General features: G+C 42.5%; 1 protein-coding gene across 1 annotated transcript in view; it reads right to left on the bottom strand.

The window, feature by feature from the left end:
• The window catches only part of LOC115141882 (cell adhesion molecule DSCAM-like), a 138,685-nt gene extending 133,843 nt beyond the window's left edge, over positions 1-4,842 (bottom strand). Inside the window, exon 1 of the mRNA XM_065000380.1 lies at positions 4,061-4,842. Coding sequence (XP_064856452.1) covers positions 4,061-4,103 — 43 coding nt within the window. The 5' untranslated portion in view covers positions 4,104-4,842. The remainder of the gene's footprint in view (positions 1-4,060) is intronic.
• Positions 4,843-17,936: the final 13,094 nt, after the last annotated feature.

Raw genomic sequence — 17,936 nt, 5'->3', positions numbered from 1 at the left:
TATGGAGGATTCAAGGGCATAAGTCTTACAAGAGGAGCACCTCACTATAATGGAACAGATGGATCTCTAAATCAGTGCGCTGCCTTAATTGCCCCCAGCATATTAACTCCCCTGAAACACAGGTTCCTCCTCTCAGCCAAGTTAAGTCAAATCAATCTGCCCCCAGTCTCCATTGCATTTTACTTCTCAGGGTCCTAATGTGTTGTCATGCTAACTGGGCGGGCTGTGATGTTGGCAGCTATTTAGATGCCCTACGAGGACTATCTTTTCTGACAAGGATGTTGTACATAATCATCCCTCGACAATGAGAAAGAAGGGCATTTTGATTGAGATAGAAATGTGTACATGAGAAGTGTACATGACCTATTTACCTTAGTGTAAGACCAAAGAAGGTATAGGCCATCTCAAACGGCCTTGCTCAGGTCTGTCTCTCAATCATTGTGCTGAAATCTATGGTTTTACACCTCAGACAAAACAGTCATTCGCCTCTGTTCAGAATTCCCATTGCTATGAACATTCTCAAGCAGCTCTCCCCCATAGTGGTGCCCAAAAAGCTGCCCAGTCATTCTGAACGGAGGCGAATGACTGTTTTGTCTAAATTACCCTATAGTGGCCTGGAAATACATTGACATTGCAAATATTTAGTAGTAAACAACTTCGCCATGATTATCATGTTGTCATTTTTCTTTAGACAGATGGCAATGTCATCATTAGCTAGCAAAGTTGGTAAAAAAAATTGCTAGTAATGCTAACGTTAGTTGGCTAAAATCCGGTGCTCTCCCCTCAATCTTAGTTAGCTAGCTAGCATTATACTACATCTAAAGTCAATCTAACAAAGGGTTTTCCTACTAATTATTTGGCACCATTTGAAATGTCATTGTATTTCCAAGCCACTGTAATGCACTTTTGATTAAATCTTCATTGACAATGCATTGAGCAGAATGCTCAGTCGGGCACCCGTCCTGAAATGAATGTTCAAAACAATTGTGACAAAACATGCAACACATGAATAATGGCCCTGTGTGAGCTGCCTCGCCGCATAATGTATTTAAAAACAAAATTGGAGCTTGGATTGGTTTTGCCTTAAGGCATCTTTTAGAGGGCAAAATCCTCAGCCATCTAAACATAACTATTATAGCCTACTTTATCTCTTAATTACATTTCAATTTGAATAAAAATTATAAAAGGTAACCCACAGTACACAAAATAAATACATTTTTTAATTTCCATATTGCATTATTAATTCATGTTTTATAAATGCTTTAATGGTTCAAAATAAAATCCCAATATCTTAAGATAATATGTATAAATGGAGTTAATATGAGAGCACAATGTCTAAATAGGCCAGAATAAACATTTAAAGAAGGCTTATAAATATCATACCTGTAGAATGTTGTATTTGGAGGCTAATTACAACAGAGAAAACGAATCTACTGGCCCAGTTCCCTCAAAAATTATATATTTTAGCTGTATCTTTTATTGTGCAATTCAGGTATAATTCCCTCAATTATCATTATTCCAGAATATGCCAAATAAGGGCACAGGAAGTGGCTGGGCCCTTATCAAGCAATTCCCGGTCACCCACCCAGTGTATAGCCTTATTAAGTCAAACTCACACTTTCCTGACACCCATAATGGAGGTTTCCATAGAGACAGGCCAGTGAACATGTGATAGACCTGTAGATTTAGGAATTAGAATACGAATTTGGTATTTAGAATAGTAATTTAATAGGATCTCCATAGACAAACCTAACTCTAAAAAGCAACAATTAACTACAAGGTCGTCATTCTGCCATTGTCAGCTCAGCTCAGTCAATACAGACCTCATCATTATCATGATAATCGCTATCTTCAGAAATCCAACCACAGAATACAATGAAATACAGTGCAGCAAAATAAAACAAGATTCCAGCTCCAATTGCATTCTATACCCATCGTCCAAAAAGGAACAACATAGATAACAATAGAAGAACACAGAAGGGTGAAGCCATTTCCAAATAATAAAATACATGTTTGCATGTACCCTCTATTCTAATCTTATATTAGGTTGCCAATATAAGGCTTCTGGAACTATATATGGATCCAGCCTGGCCTGACAGTTGATCTAATGTCACGGCACAATTATAATGATTAATCACAAATCCTTATTGTTATTTTACAAGTTTCCACAGAAGCCAGTGTGAGTGAGGGAGATACCATATTATGTGGAGTAGAGATGGAATAGCCTAACCTGGATGTCAATAAGCAGCTGACTGAGAATACCCTTACAAGGGAAAAAGGGAAGATAGTCAAATATGTATCATTTAATATTATTTTGGGGGGAGGGGAGTGGAGTGAAACAAGGAAGTAGAAAGGAACCACTGATTTTCTTGTCAAGTGGGTTGGGTTCACCTTGTCACATCTGCGTTGGTATAAAATGAATGTCCCTCAATGTGCCACAATGGGTTAATCCCAAACCACCAATGCCCCCTTTTTGCCTGATGCGGTAAATTCAGCGACCCTCTACGACATAACCACAACCAGAGGTTCTACCCTGTTTACTTAAAATATCTGCAACGCCCCCATCTTGTCAGCTTGTACAGTTTGTAAGAAGATATATTTTCTTTCCGTTTCCCCCCCTTCTTCAACCTCTGTGTTTTCTCAGTCTCCATCTCCCCTTTCCATACACACCCAGCCTTTTCATAACCCCCTTATATCCAGTAAATAATGGTTTATTTCATCCTGTGTAAGTAATCAATTGTATACATTTACTGCTTTCACCGATCAGCTTCACATTGCAGATTCATAGATTTATGAAAGCACACACAGTACACAAATACACACACACACGCACGCACGCACACACACCCACCCACGCACGCACGCACGCACACACACCCAGGCACGCACGCACGCACGCACGCACGCACACACACACACACACACACACACACACACACACACACACACACACACACACACACACATACCTTTTAAGTGAATGCATAGAGAAAGTCTTTCTATCATTTATTGGTCCTTTTAATCTTTAGGTTGCAAATCAATATGAATTGATCACATGAAAGGAGACAGTATAATTATGTGTGTAATATTCTATAATATCATTGTTTTTTATTTCTGTTACATGATATATGGACTGCAAGCTCTTTCAAATCTATTTAGCAGCATTATCTCAATAAGCAATGACAACAACAACAAACATATTTGTCTGCAGTGTCTACAGGGGTGCCTTTCCATTTTGCATCATTATCAGGTTCTGGTGGCTTACATTTTCTTATCTCCTTTGTACACAATTATTGTTTCTTTACAAGTCTTCATTTGGCTACACACCTGTGAAACGGGCTAGAAATGTATCGCATTGTTTAATGAAAACTTTACTGAAAACTAATGCATTTATTCAAAATCAATGTACTATGTTAATCTAATATCATACATCTCTAAGGATAGAGTAAAATTATAGGCTACATGATCAAGCTTTTACAAGTGTCTAATATCCTTTCGAATTTCAATACCTTACATTGAACTTGAAAATATACAACCCTAAATAAATAGCTTGGATGGGGGAGGGGAAGGGGGTTAAACCTAATGTCCAGTATATAAAATACGTCAGTCATTATTGAGGCCCATGCTACTACTGACTGACATAGCCGACCGGTATAAATATCCAGCCATGTAAAAAATGATTAAATTCGATGTAGTAATTGCCACTGACAACAATTAAGGTTTTAACCTTAAGGTCACGTCTACTTTATCAAGCCTCTCACGAACATACATTTATTTCCTCAGCAATCAATGAAAAATGCAATTGAAGAATGAAGGCGTCATAAAAAATATTTTAATTGCCTTACCACAATTTATATGAATCTATCAAATATTGACCAATGATGTGGCGTATAGTTAAAATAAATTAAAGCACATTTCACTCCCGTTCCTCTCTCCCTAGCACTGTTGGCAACCATAAAATGTGTAACACAGGTGACCTCCACCCCCCTCATCTATTTTACATTCCTCACTGAATTACTGACATAACTAATGAACATTAAAATTAGCAAATTAAACTTACCATTTAAGATGCTCTGGAAAAAGATAACAGCCAATATCCACATGCCCTGCTCCGTTCAATCCCCCCAAGCTATGCTTTCTCGTCTTCCTCCGCACACTTTGACAGCTGCTTTCCTATAATGATGTTTTGTGTGGCAGGTGTAATGTTAAACATTTGCTACTAGCTTGTAGTAACCAGTCCAACTCTCTGCTGATAATAATGTCTTTACCGTCTCCTCCTTTTTTTCTCTATAACGCCCTCCCTGGTGCTCTCGTAGCCTACTCTTCCTCTCCCCTTTTCAGACCCCTCTTTGAGCTTGGAGGATATGTGCCTCTCTGATTGTCTTGGTTAAAGCTGTGATATCCGACTCTACGCAGCTCTACGCTGGCCCTCCGTGCATTGCTACTTTCCCTGCTCTTCAAAGGGATGCTCGAGAGGGCTACAGTGCTCGCCTGCAGCCCAGGTGTGATGCTGAGTCAGGGTAGTGGCACGCGGGCAACCGTAGGTACTAAAATAAATCTCCGGGTGTGAAACGGGGACACCTAAACAATAACGATGTGGAATCCACAAAAACGCATCTTAAAACGAAAACTGAAAAATAAAATCAGGTTTGAAATCAAAATGTGAGAAATAAAATAACTTAAAATAAAGAGTCAATGTTCAGTTCAATAAGAATGAAAACCCAATCCGGATGAGCTGAAGTCAGACCATCTTCACCACCTCTCTCCGTCCAGCAAGAGGCAAGCACGCGCATCTTCCCACTGCCCTTTTAATCGCATTGGTCCATGCGCTAACCCTCGCTGCCTCAGAGCACTACAGAATAACCCTCTCCCCTGCCTTTGCAGCCGCTTTAATTCCTCATTGCCTTAAAGGAGCAGAGGCGATAGATAGCCAGTCCTCCTAGGCGCTAGGTGAGAGCATTTACAGTAAGGAGGGTGATTTTGCAGTTAAAGAAGGCGCACCTGAAGAGCCGGTTAAACAAGGAGAACATTTTACGCACCAGTGTTATACAGGCACAGATGGCGTGCGTAAATAAATGTTACTTTTATTAAGGTAAACTAGGAACATGACTAGAAACGTATTTTCTATACAGGAGAGGTACACAGGATTACGCCTTCAAAATGTTCTTGACTCGAGGTTCTTGAGTTTTTTAAATGATATTTTTGTGGGAAATAATTTTCAAAAAAATATTATTTTTAAATGGAGTTGAAATTAATCATACACACATCTAGCATTAGGTTGGTAAAATGCATGTAAAATATGTCATGATATCTTTGTGAAACAAATGGAAAAAAACATTTTTCTAAATTTTTCTTTACTCTATTTTGGGTTGGCATTACATTTTGGCATTTTGTTGAAATAGTCTATCATTCAATATTTAATTCTAACATCAACAATTATTACCACAATTGTTTTGATGGGGAATTCTAACTGGATTTGGTGCATTTTACATTGACCTGCCTCTGGTCCTTTCCCCACCCAGCCTCTGCCCAGGAGCAGGCCCTGTCTGATAAGCTTCCAAAACCATCAGACCTGCCCAAGAGGCCATTCACTGCAAACAGAGGACCTGTCTGTCAGCATCTGTCTGCAGCCACACATTCAGTACCAGCCCCTATGTCACGACTTCTGCCGAAGTCGATGCCTCTCCTTGTTCGGGCAGTGTTCGGCAGTCGACGTCGCTTGTCTTCTAGCCATTGTCGATCAATTTTTCATTTTCCATTTGTTTTGTCTCATTTTCCCACACACCTGGTTCTCATTTCCCTCATTATGTGTTGTGTATTTAAGCCTCTGTTCCCCCCCCCCATGTCTTTGTGTGGTATTGTTTATTGTAAGTGCTTGTGCACATTTTGTTTGACTGGTGCACGTCGGGTTATTGTACCCATACTTTGTATTTCTTATGCCATTGGTTTTACTATTAAACTGCTCCGGCTATGATCAAGTTCTGCTCTCCTGTGTCTGACTTCCCTGCCACCAGATACGCACCCCTTACACCCTATCCCTCTCCAGGCATATAGCCTGCTAAATTAAATGTATGTACAGTTGAAGTCAGAAGTTTACATACACTTAGGTTGGAGTCATTAAAACTAGTTTTTCAACCACTCCACAAATTTCTTCCAAAACTATAGTTTTGGCGAATCGGTTAGGACATCTACTTTGTGCAATTGACAAAATAATTTTTCCAAAAATGGTTTACAGACAGATTATTTCACTTACAATTCACTGTATCACAATTCCAGTGGGTCAGAAGTTTACATACACTAAGTTGACTGTGCCTTTAAACAGCTTGGAAATTTCCAGAAAATGATGTCATGGCTTTAGAAGCATCTGATAGGCTAATTGACATAATTTGAGTCAATTGGAGGTGTACCTGTGGATGTATTTCAAGGTCTACCTTCAAACTCAGTGCTTCTTTGCTTGACATCGTGGGAAAATCAAAAGAAATCAGCCAAGACCTCCACAAGTCTGGTTCATCCTTGGGAGCAATTTCCAAATGCCTGAAGGTACCACATTCATCTGTACAAACAATAGTATGCAAGTATAAACACCATGGGACCACACAGCCGTCATACCGCTCAGGAAGGAGACGCGTTCTGTCTCCTTGAGGAAGCAGGTACAAAAGTATCTATATCCACAGGAAAACGAGTCCTTTGTTGACATAACCTGAAAGGCCACTTAGCAAGAAAGAAGCCATTGCTCCAAAACCGACATTAAAAAGCCAGACTACGGTTTGCAGCTGCACATGGGGACAAAGTTTGTACTTTTTGGAGAAATGTCCTCTGGTCTGATGAAAGAAAAATATAAATGTTTGGCTATAATGACCTTCGTTATGTTTGGAGGAAAAAGGGGGAGGCTTGCAAGCCGAAGAACACCATCCCAACCGTGAAGCACGGTGGTGGCAGCATCATGTTGTGGGGGTGCTTTGCTGCAGGAGGGACTGGTGCACTTCACAAAATAGATGGCGACATGAGGGAGGAAAATTACATGGATATGTTGAAGCAACAAATCAAGACATCAGTCAGGAAGTTAAAGCTTGGTCGCAAATTGGTCTTAGAAAGGACAATGACCCCAAGCATACTTCCAAAGTTGTGGCAAAATGGCTTAAGGACACAAAGTCAAGGTATTGGAGTGGCCATCACAAAGCCCTAACCACAATCCTATAGAAAATATGTGGGCAGAACTGAAAAAGTGTGTGCGAGCAAGGAAGCCTACAAACCTGACTCGATTACACCAGCTCTGTCAGGAGGAATGGGCCAAAATTCACCCAACTTATTGTGGGGAGCTTGTGGAAGGCTACCCGAAACGTTTGACCCAAGTTAAACAATTTAAAGGCAATGCTACCAAATACTAATTGAGTGTATGTAAACTTCTGACCCACTGGGAATGTGATGAAAGAAATAAAAGCTTAAATAAATCATTCTCTCTACTAACATTCAGACATTTCACATTTTTTAAATAAAGTGGTGATCCTATCTGACCTAAGACAGGGAATTTTTACTCTGATTATTAAATGTCAGGAATTGTGAAAAACTGAGTTTAAATGTATTTGGCAAAGGTGTATGTAAACTTCCGACTTAAACTGTACCTCTGTCCTTGAGCTGTTTGTCCATTACTGTTCTGTATTATGTCCTGTTTCATGAGGACCCCATGAAGAGTAAATACTGCTTTTGTAACAGCTAATGGGGATCCTAATAATATCCTAGCTACTGAAAAGGAGCAGGATACGTTCTGGTGGACATTGTTGAATAATTGACTTAAAATCAGGGATTTTAAAAGGATGAATGCGGGTCAGATTTTCTGTTGATAGTTTTTATCTCTGTCTCTCAACTTGGTGAGGAGGACGGTGCTGTAGGAAGATGTGTCCTCTTCCTGGTTGGAAGTGCAGTCTCTCTCATTCGCTCACAACACACTGTTCCAGCATCTCTCGTCAACAGCATTCCTTTGTTCAGTAACAGCTACTTACACTAGACTGTTCTCGAGACGAAATAAGAGATTTAATCCAATTAAAATGGTCTAGCTTTCATTTAATTTGGTACACTATTTTTTTTAATCATATGAGCACTCCATTAAAGTGAGATCAGGGAAGGATAGGAAGAGGAGTTAGGCCTGTGGGTCAACATACCTGCAGACCACTTACATTGGATTTAGAATAGTCTGCTCTAGTATGGAACTATGTGCATGTGTTTGTAAGCTTGTTCATTTGTAGTAGCACAATTGACCCAGCCCCAAGGAAAATGAATGTAGCTTTGTGAGGCTGCCTGTTCAGTGGCTTTGGCTGTTTACTGGTGCTTATTGCTGATGTGATGTCCGAGACAGAGATGGCCTGTGGATGCGACCTCTGTTTCCTACAGATGACGAGAAGCAATCCTGTTAGCAGACCACCTGAGGGGCTCGTCTACTCCAGCTCCTTCTCATTATCAACCAGGCTGCTCAATGGGCCTGCCATGGCTGCTCTGCACTCTCCCAGCTGAGGGGATGGACATGGAATTATGATGCATTATACATAAAGCATCCAGCGCCATGCCAAAAACTAAAAACAGGATTTCTTTTGAACCTGTTAATGATGCCGGTTGTTAATCTAGCAATAGTTGTTTTTTTCTGCTACATACAGTAGTTTAGAAAGGGGATGGACGGAGTAGAGGAGGGGTCTGGTCGCTTTATTAGGCGGATGCCACTTCTGAGAAAAATGCACATGACAGCATACCTGGAGTTTGCAAAAAGGCACTTGAAAGACCCAGAGCGTAAGGCAAAAGAGTATGTGGTCTGATGAGACAAAAACAATGAATGGAGCCAAATACAGGAAGATCCTTGATAAGAACCTGCTTCTGAGTGCAAACAACCTTAGACTGAGGGGTAAAGATTTACGTTCCTAATGGGACAGTGACCCCAAGCATACAGCCAAAGCAATGCTGAAATTACTTCAAAACAAGAATGTTAAAGTCCTTGAGTGGCCCAGCCAATGTCCAGACTTGAATCCCATTGAAAATCTGTGGAAAGACTTGAAGATTGCTATTTCACCACCGCTCCCCATCTAATTTAAGAGAGCTTGAGAAAATCTTCAAGGAAGAATATCCCTAAATTCAGATGTGCAAAGGTTATACTAACATACCTAAGACAACTGAAAGCTGTAATCACCACCAAAGGTGCTTCTACACAGTATTGACTCAGGGGTGTAAATTATATATTTCAGTTTTTCATTTTCAATACAATTGCAAACATTTCTAAAAACACGTTTTCACTTTGTCATATTGTGGATGGTTGAGAAAAATAATCTATTTCATCCATTTTTAATTCAGACTAACACAGAAAATACTTTTTGAAGGCACTGTAAGCCATTAAGCTCCATACCAACTAGAGACTAGACAAGAAACAATTAAAACTGATTTTAATTTGAGTATGTTAACGATATCTGTCATCAAGCCAATTATAGAGATCCTTATTAAAAAACTGGAAGTGCTTCATAGTTTGGACATGAACTACTGCAGTTGTGTGTATCCCTTTGATAGTGTAGTGGTTATTTAGTTAAAGTATCATCACAAACATAATGTGTCACCACAAGTGATACATTTGTGTAATACTTATGTTACTACATAAATAATACAGGTGTAATAACAATGCATCATTGTTATCCTGTCACCGACAGGATTCATTTCCAGGCCAACCTCTCTCTGAAGGTACCAATCCTCCATCTGTCAGTGGAAAAATGGCTCCTTCTCTTGGCAGGAACAGGAAGGGATGGGACCAGAAATCCCATGTAAGCCCTTTCTACAGAACGGCATGTCCTTGCGAATCTCACCAATGACACCTTCTCTAATTGTTGTGGTCTCAGGTAATTTCGAGTGAGTCTCTCGTGTCTTTATGGTCACCATTCAGCAAAGTCCATACGGTATCTAAATCCAGTGATGACATTGGTACTGCTTGTTGTTGATATTCAAGTTACATAAAAGTGAAACAAGGGAGAATAAATAGCTATGAATAATAGAATGTAAAATAGTTATCCGAGGTCAAGAATCTCTTGAGTAGGTGACCTCTGCAATATTTTCATATCATCATTATGCTCCTCCTTCACACTTGGTTTCTTGTGTGTTTGGTGGCAAATAAACATACCAGATAGCATCAAAGGGGATCTAATAACCTTCAGTGAACTGCCTATAAAGCTAGTAGACCTAAATAAGAAGGTACTTCACATGTTTGTATCAAGGAGTTTTGCGTTAATGGACATCTAAAATAAAACAATTATACAATACCACTGTCATAAAACAGATTTTCAGCCATGTCTGATGTATACAATAGGATCTTAATCACCCTGTTGCAGGAGAACTTTCCTGCAATGCAGGACATTTAAAACTTGTAATGTATTTCAGGTTTAAAAAGGCTTCTGAAGTTTGAAATGTCCACTTCCCCTACAAAAATGTCCATTAATTATAATCCACATTTCCTGTTGCTGCAGGATTATTTTCCTGCTGTAGCAAACTGGCTCAAATTAAGATCCTACATCTGTAGGCAGCAAGAGGTAAAGTGCCCTTTTACATTATGGGCTATAATTATGAGAATAATGTCATACATCTCTGCCGTCTTTAAAAATGTCACACTCAATGAGGGAATTTTGTGAGTAGGTGATACGCATATATCAAATGTTACAGTAACCCTCAATTCTTTATGGATAACAGGTGCTTTAATTTATCACTTCACTGCAGTGACAGCTGTTCAATCTCTGTGGCTTTACTTACATTGTGAAACACAATACCGTCATTCACACTCCCAGAGCAGTGGACCACTAACTGTTCACAATGTACTAGGTGTTAATGAAGTAAGGCTAAGTAAGCATAGATGGTTAGTTTTCAGTAAAGAAGTAGCCACTCCAATGCAGGGTTAACAGTGTAAATGTATTTCATATGTACTGTATACACAGATAATAGGAGGACTTCTTTTATTACATTTTGAATATGGCGTGGGGTTAGGTGGGGGTGGGGTGTAATTTAGCCTCCCAGCAAGTTGTTCAAATACTGGTAAATACATCTGACAATGAGGCCCATGGGCTACTGCAGCCTTGCCCTTGCTGTGGGTTCATGTGGGACAATAATGGAACTGAGAAGAAAGGTCTCTATATTGAAGGTCATGACTCCCCATAAACACACACTCCCTAGAAATACACACATTGCTTTCACAAAATGGGTTGAATTGTTGTGCTGCTGACGTTTCTTCTGTGTCATCATAGCCAACACAAACTGTGGTCATGCAACAATATACTAACACTTTTACAGTATTTTCAGTTACTTCAAAATGTTCATATTTTTTGTAAAAAGACATGAGGGTGAAGGCCTATTTCTTTATTTTTATTTGATTTCCATCTGAGAGATCTGAGAGATCTAATGAACTCATTATTTCTGCTGCCTTTATCCAGTCTGCCCATCCACCCTCTCTCCCATCAACATTCCCCTGGCCGTTCCATGGCGTGTGTGTTGCAGCCGGTGGATCAGGGGTAATCGCCCAGGAACAGCATTCTTGTTTTGACAACTTCTCTGAAGCCGGGTGTCTCTTACAACAAAACACGGACTTACCTATCATCAGCAAAATGTCAGGCGGCCCTTTTCCAAGTCACCCAAAGGAGGATCAGGTTCCCTCTCACTATGCAACCCATTAGCTCAGAATAGAACTGCCCACAGCACCAGTAAATGATCCCCTGTGTTGCCTAAAACAATGACGCTGATAGGGGACAAACTGTGCATGTGGCTCCAAATAACAATGTGTAGAGTTCCAAGTTGGCTGAGGTAGAATGGTGTGACACGTAAAGACAACACATGATGGTGTTCTGTTACCAACCATATATCACTCTCAAGGGAGATGAACACTTGCATCAGTCAATATCAACACACGTACACAGTCTACATGAGAGAACTTGGAAAAATGAGCCATGGTTTTATTTTGGTCAAGAGAAAAATAACATGGCAACCGTTGAAAACAGTAGTGCAGGATCAATAAGAAAAGCATTTTACATAAACAAATCACAAATATAGACAATAGAAATATATGTATTTGGTTTACAAACGCATGCACTCCATTGTCTTTCTCCCTCTATGACTTGTCACCCATTCCCCTTCATCCATAGAGAGCAGTTATCCACCCCCCTACCTCTACTCCCCGAGCAATCCGGTACCAATCCACAATACCAATGCCCCACCCTGATACCGCAACCACAGTCTGCCTTCCATTTGCTAGCCCCAAGGCACGGAGCAGCATATCTGTAGCCAACCTTGACGTGCTAAACTAGGGCGCTGAAGGGGCTAGAGTGAGAGGAGAGAGGAAGGAAAGGAGAGAGAGAGGGGAAAGGAGAGAGAGGACGAAAGGAGAGAGAGGACGAAAGGAGAGAGGGAAGATTGGGGGCTGTTTGGTGATTTGGTGCTTATAGCTGCATTCCCCTTGTCTCCCTCTCTCCCATTCGTCACTGGAAAAGTGAAAGATCAATAAATCATCATTATGCATTTCATCTCCAAAATGATCAACCCTTTTCAACCCATCATGATCATCATCTTTATCATTACACATGTGGAATGCAAATCATTTCACCACAATGTTATTATAGTGTCATAACAATGGTGTAATACCATTTTGATATTCTCTTATCAATTATGTGTTTGCTTTAATCCCTCAAAGTCTAAATGAGTTTCTCGGTCTTGACACAGACCATGCACGGAGCTGTGAGCTGCCCGATTGTTAACAAACGCAGAAGCATGGCGGCAATAAGAATGTGGAATTTGACTTCTCAGCTTCACCACTCAATCCAACACAGGGTCGCAGTGTTGCCTAGTAACAATGGCACACAACTGACCTTATCTATGTGGTCATAAAAATGTATGAAGACCCCCTTTCCCCCGCACCTCTATATTTATTTATCTCCCCGTCTCAGAGCACAATCACCAGCACACAGCCAGAGGGCAAGCATACTCTGCACTCTCTTACCCCGGCCCGAGCAGCAGCGGGGTGGGTGTTTTTGCCTGGAAGCGCCCGTCTTTCATTATAGAAGGGTATCTGAACCAGAAAACAGCCACACAACAGATACAGCACTGGTGGGTGGGAGATAGTGGAGATGCAGATCGCATGCCATGAAACAGATAGATAGCTGTAGCACAGAGGGACAGAGTGAATCACAACAGATATTCATTAATATCTCGCAAGCTGAATAATATAGTAAAAGCAGCTACCACAGAATTATTTCCTTTGCTTTCCTCCCTTTAGGACAACAACAATAGAACAGACATTAAAACTCTCCTGCAAGAACAATACATTTTTACAATACCGTATGTAACTTTTTTCCAAAGGGCTTTAGAGAAGAATAAATCAAACTGAACTAATTTGCCATGGAACATAGACCTACAGATAGTCAAACAAATCTGGTAAGTCAATCTGATCGCTCGCTCTCTTGGCCATAAAACCAAGTATAATGCCTCTGATTGTCTACTGTATGTGACTTTGGAGATATGAACTCATCCGGGGAGCTCTTTGGAGTTACTCTTTCTTCCCCAGGTGATCCTGTACTGTAAACACCATGCCACGAAAACTGCTCTGCTCAGCCACCAGCCACCAGCCTCCCGTCCTGCTGCTACCATGGGAACATCTGTGTTGAGCTGCTGTGCGCATCTGGCGGGCACCATGCTAACACAGATGGTGTGTGTGTGTGTGTGTGTGTGTGTGTGTGTGTGTGTGTGTGTGTGTGTGTGTGTGTGTGTGTGTGTGTGTGTGTGTGTGTAATACTGCTGCAAAAGATGGGTAAGGGTAGTGATCCTGACTCCTACAGAGACTGCTGTGCTGCTATATCCTACTACGTATCATATGTGTCCCCAATAATCCCCATTTTAAGGGTCAGAGAGTGACTTTAAGTGTAAATATTGCTGTAGGGCAACGATGGAAAAATGTGATTCGTATCTCTTTGCAACAAGTATGAAGCATCACAGATTTTCTGACCTCCACAATAATCTGAAGCAGAGTAGGTAGGCTAAGAATCTCCATACAAACAATGCTATTGCCTGTCCAATAAAAAGGCGCAGGCAGGGTGAGGGTAGAAAATTAGATTTGCAGCAGAAACATGTGGCCAGGTCATTACGCTTCTTCCCCTTTAATCCCAGTGTGTCCAGCTCTTTCCTGGCTGTAATTACACAGTATCCAATGTCACATGGAAATGCCAACAGATGCACAGCGTCTAAGACGAGCATTATGTACTTAGAGATGTCCCAGTCATTAGGCCTGTTGTACAAGGCATGCTGATTGCACCATTGTTGTGCTCTGGATAAGGCAATGGGGTGAGGTGGACGGACAGATGCCATACAACACTCCTTCCGTGGCCTCCAACTGCTCTTAAACACTAGTAAAACCAAATGCATGCTTTTCAACCGATCGCTGCCTGCACCCGCATGCCCGACTAGCATCACCACACTAGATGGTTCCGACCTTGAATATGTGGACACCTATAAGTACCTAGGTGTCTGGCTAGACTGCAAACTCTCCTTCCAGACCCATATCAAACATCTCCAATCGAAAATCAAATCAAGAGTCGGCTTTCTATTCCGCAATAAAGCCTCCTTCACTCACGCTGCCAAGCTTACCCTAGTAAAACTGACTATCCTACCGATCCTCGACTTCGGCGATGTCATCTACAAAATTGCTTCCAACACTCTACTCAGCAAACTGGATGCAGTTTATCACAGTGCCATCCGTTTTGTCACTAAAGCACCTTATACTACCCACCACTGCGACTTGTATGCTCTAGTCGGCTGGCCCTCGCTACATATTCGTCGCCAGACCCACTGGCTCCAGGTCATCTACAAGGCCATGCTAGGTAAAGCTCCGCCTTATCTCAGTTCACTGGTCACGATGGCAACACCCATCCGTAGCACGCGCTCCAGCAGGTGTATCTCACTGATCATCCCTAAAGCCAACACCTCATTCGGCCGCCTTTCGTTCCAGTACTCTGCTGCCTGTGACTGGAACGAATTGCAAAAATCGCTGAAGTTGGAGACTTTTATCTCCCTCACCAACTTCAAACATCTGCTATCTGAGCAGCTAACCGATCGCTGCAGCTGTACATAATCTATTGGTAAACAGCCCACCCCTTTTCACCTACCTCATCCCCACAGTTTTTATTTATTTACTTTTCTGCTCTTTTGCACACCAATATCTCTACCTGTACATGATCATCTGATCATTTATCACTCCAGTGTTAATCTGCAATATTGTAATTATTCGCCTACCTCATGCCTTTTGCACACATTGTATATAGACTCCCCTTTTTTTCTAATGTGTTATTGACCTGTTAATTGTTTACTCCATGTGTAACTCTGTGTTGTCTGTTCACACTGCTTTGCTTTATCTTGGCCAGGTCGCAGTTGCAAATGAGAACTTGTTCTCAACTAGCCTACCTGGTTAAATAAAGGTGAAATAAAAAAATAAAAAAATAAAATAAAATAAAAAAGGACAGGCAAGCATAACAGGTGGACAATTCTAGGGCCATTGTGTGAAGCCAATTCAGAGGATGCTGTCAACTGTGGTCATAATGACCAGTGACCACAAGAGTGAAAGACACCAATAATGCCTAGTTATTACACAATTACTACAGCTAATACTGTATTATACAATCATGATGTGTGCAATCAAATGATCATAGTATGAACCAAAAAAGTTATCAGCATATGTTTACAGTGTACCTGACTTTTATTTAATCTAGAAATATATGTATATATAAACTCTAGAATTTGACATGTATTCATTGTAAAGATTGGGAGATGGCTACTCTGAAGGTGATTGGGTGGAGCTGTGGGTGTATTGTGATGATGAAAGAGGTGGAGGGGCAGGGGCTGATATGAAGGAAGAGCTGTTTTTCTTTCTCTGTGTGGTCATCTCTCCGGTCTCTCATCAGACATAGTGATCAGATCTCTGTGAGGATTAGGAATCGATGTTCCTCTGATGAAGCTTTGCACAGCACTGTGAGGCTGTTTACTCCCATAATCTGACTAATTTGCTCACCAGTATGTCACAGTGCCTCCAGTTTACATGGGAGCAAGGTAATTGACAGGATTGCCCTCTTCTGGTCATTGGTGGACAGCAATAAGGTAGTGAGGGGATTCGATGAATGCCCCCGGCACGCCCTGGGTGAACTAAATGTGATATAGCTTTTGTCATATTTGACTTTTCGTGGCAGATTATCATAACAAAACAAAAGTGACATAGGTTAAGCACATGGAGTAATAAGTAAGATTCTGTGTTTTCACATTGTCACGTCCTGGTCGAAGTATAGTATGTTTGTCTTCAATTATTTGGTCAGGCCAGGGTGTGACATGGGTTATTGTGGTGCGTTTTTGTCATGGGGTTTTTGTGGGGTGTCTAGCATAGTCTATGGCTGCCTGAGGCGGTTCTCAATCAGAGTCAGGTGATTATCGTTGTCTCTGATTGGGAACCATATTTAGGCAGCCATATTCTTTGAGTATTTCGTGGGTGATTGTTCCTGTCTCTGTGTTTGTAGTCACCAGATAGGCTGTATAGGTTTTCACGTTCCGTTTGTTGTTTTGTAGATTTAGTTATTTCATGTATCGTTCATTTTCCATTAAAGAACATGAGTAACCACCACGCTGCATTTTGGTCCGCTTCTCCTTCTACAGACGAACGTCGTTACAGAATCACCCACCACAACTGGACCAAGCGGCGTGTCAACAGGCAGGAGCAGCAGGTGAAGCAACAGCGGCAGCAGGAGATACGTAATAAGGAATTCTGGACATGGGAGGAAATCCTCGACGGGAGAGGACCCTGGGCTAAACCAGGGGAGTGTAGCCGCCCCAAGGTGCAGCAGGAGAAGAGGCAACAGGAGCAGCCCAAAGAGGAGTACGGTTTGGACTACAAGAGTATGGACTATACTTCTTGGGAGGAGATAGACAGGTGGGCGGTCGACCCAGGGAGAGTACCGGAGCCCGCCTGGGATTCGATGGAGCAGTGCGCGGAAGGTTATCGGATAATGGAGTTGGCGAAGCAAGCACGGCGGCGCGGACGGAAGCCTGAGAGTCAGCCCCAAAAATGTATTGGGGGGGGACTCACAGAGAGTAGGGCTACGCCAGGTAGGAGACCTGCGCAAACTCCCTGTGCTTACCGGGGGGCTAGTGAGACCGGGCAGGCACCGTGTTATGCTTTGGAGCGCACGGTGTCCCCAGTGCATATCGGCCGGGCTAGAGTGGGCATCGAGCCAGGTAAGGTTGGGCAGGCTCGGTGCTCAAGAGCTCCAGTGCGCCTACACGGTCCGGTCTATCCAGTACCACCTTCACGCACCAGCCCTCCGGTGGCAGCTCCCGGCACCAGGCTTCCTGTGCGTGTTCTCGGCCCAGTACCACCAGTGCCAGCAACACGCATCAGGCCTACAGTGTGCCTCGCCTCTCCAGCGCTGCCGAAGTCTCCCGCCTGTTCAGCGCAGCCAGAGCCTTCCTCCTCTACAGCGCTGCTGGAGTCTCCCGCCTGTTCAGCGCTGCCAGAGCCTTCCTCCTCTACAGCCCTGCTGGAGTCTCCCGCCTGTTCAGCGCAGCCAGAGCTGCCAGCCTGCATGGAGCAGCCAGAGCTGCCAGTCTACATGGAGCAGCCAGAGCTGCCAGTCTGCATGAAGCAGCCAGAGCTGCCAGTCTGCATGGAGCAGCCAGAGTTGCCAGTCTGCATGGAGCAGCCAGAGCTGCCAGTCTGCAAGGAGCTGCCAGTCTGCACGGAGCTGCCAGTCTGCACGGAGCTGCCAGTCTGCACGGAGCCGCCAGAGCTGCCAGTCTGTAAGAAGCCGCCAGAGCTGTCAGCCTACGTGGAGCAGCCAGAGCCGCCAGTCAGCGTGGAGCAGCCAGAGCCGCCAGTCAGCATGGAGCAGCCAGATCCGTCAGTCTGC

Source organism: Oncorhynchus nerka, linkage group LG14 (assembly GCF_034236695.1).
Source record: "Oncorhynchus nerka isolate Pitt River linkage group LG14, Oner_Uvic_2.0, whole genome shotgun sequence".
In the NCBI taxonomy this organism is placed as follows: domain Eukaryota; kingdom Metazoa; phylum Chordata; class Actinopteri; order Salmoniformes; family Salmonidae; genus Oncorhynchus; species Oncorhynchus nerka.
The sequence above is the reverse complement of the archived record's forward strand: the minus strand, read 5'-3'. Positions and strand labels throughout refer to the sequence as shown.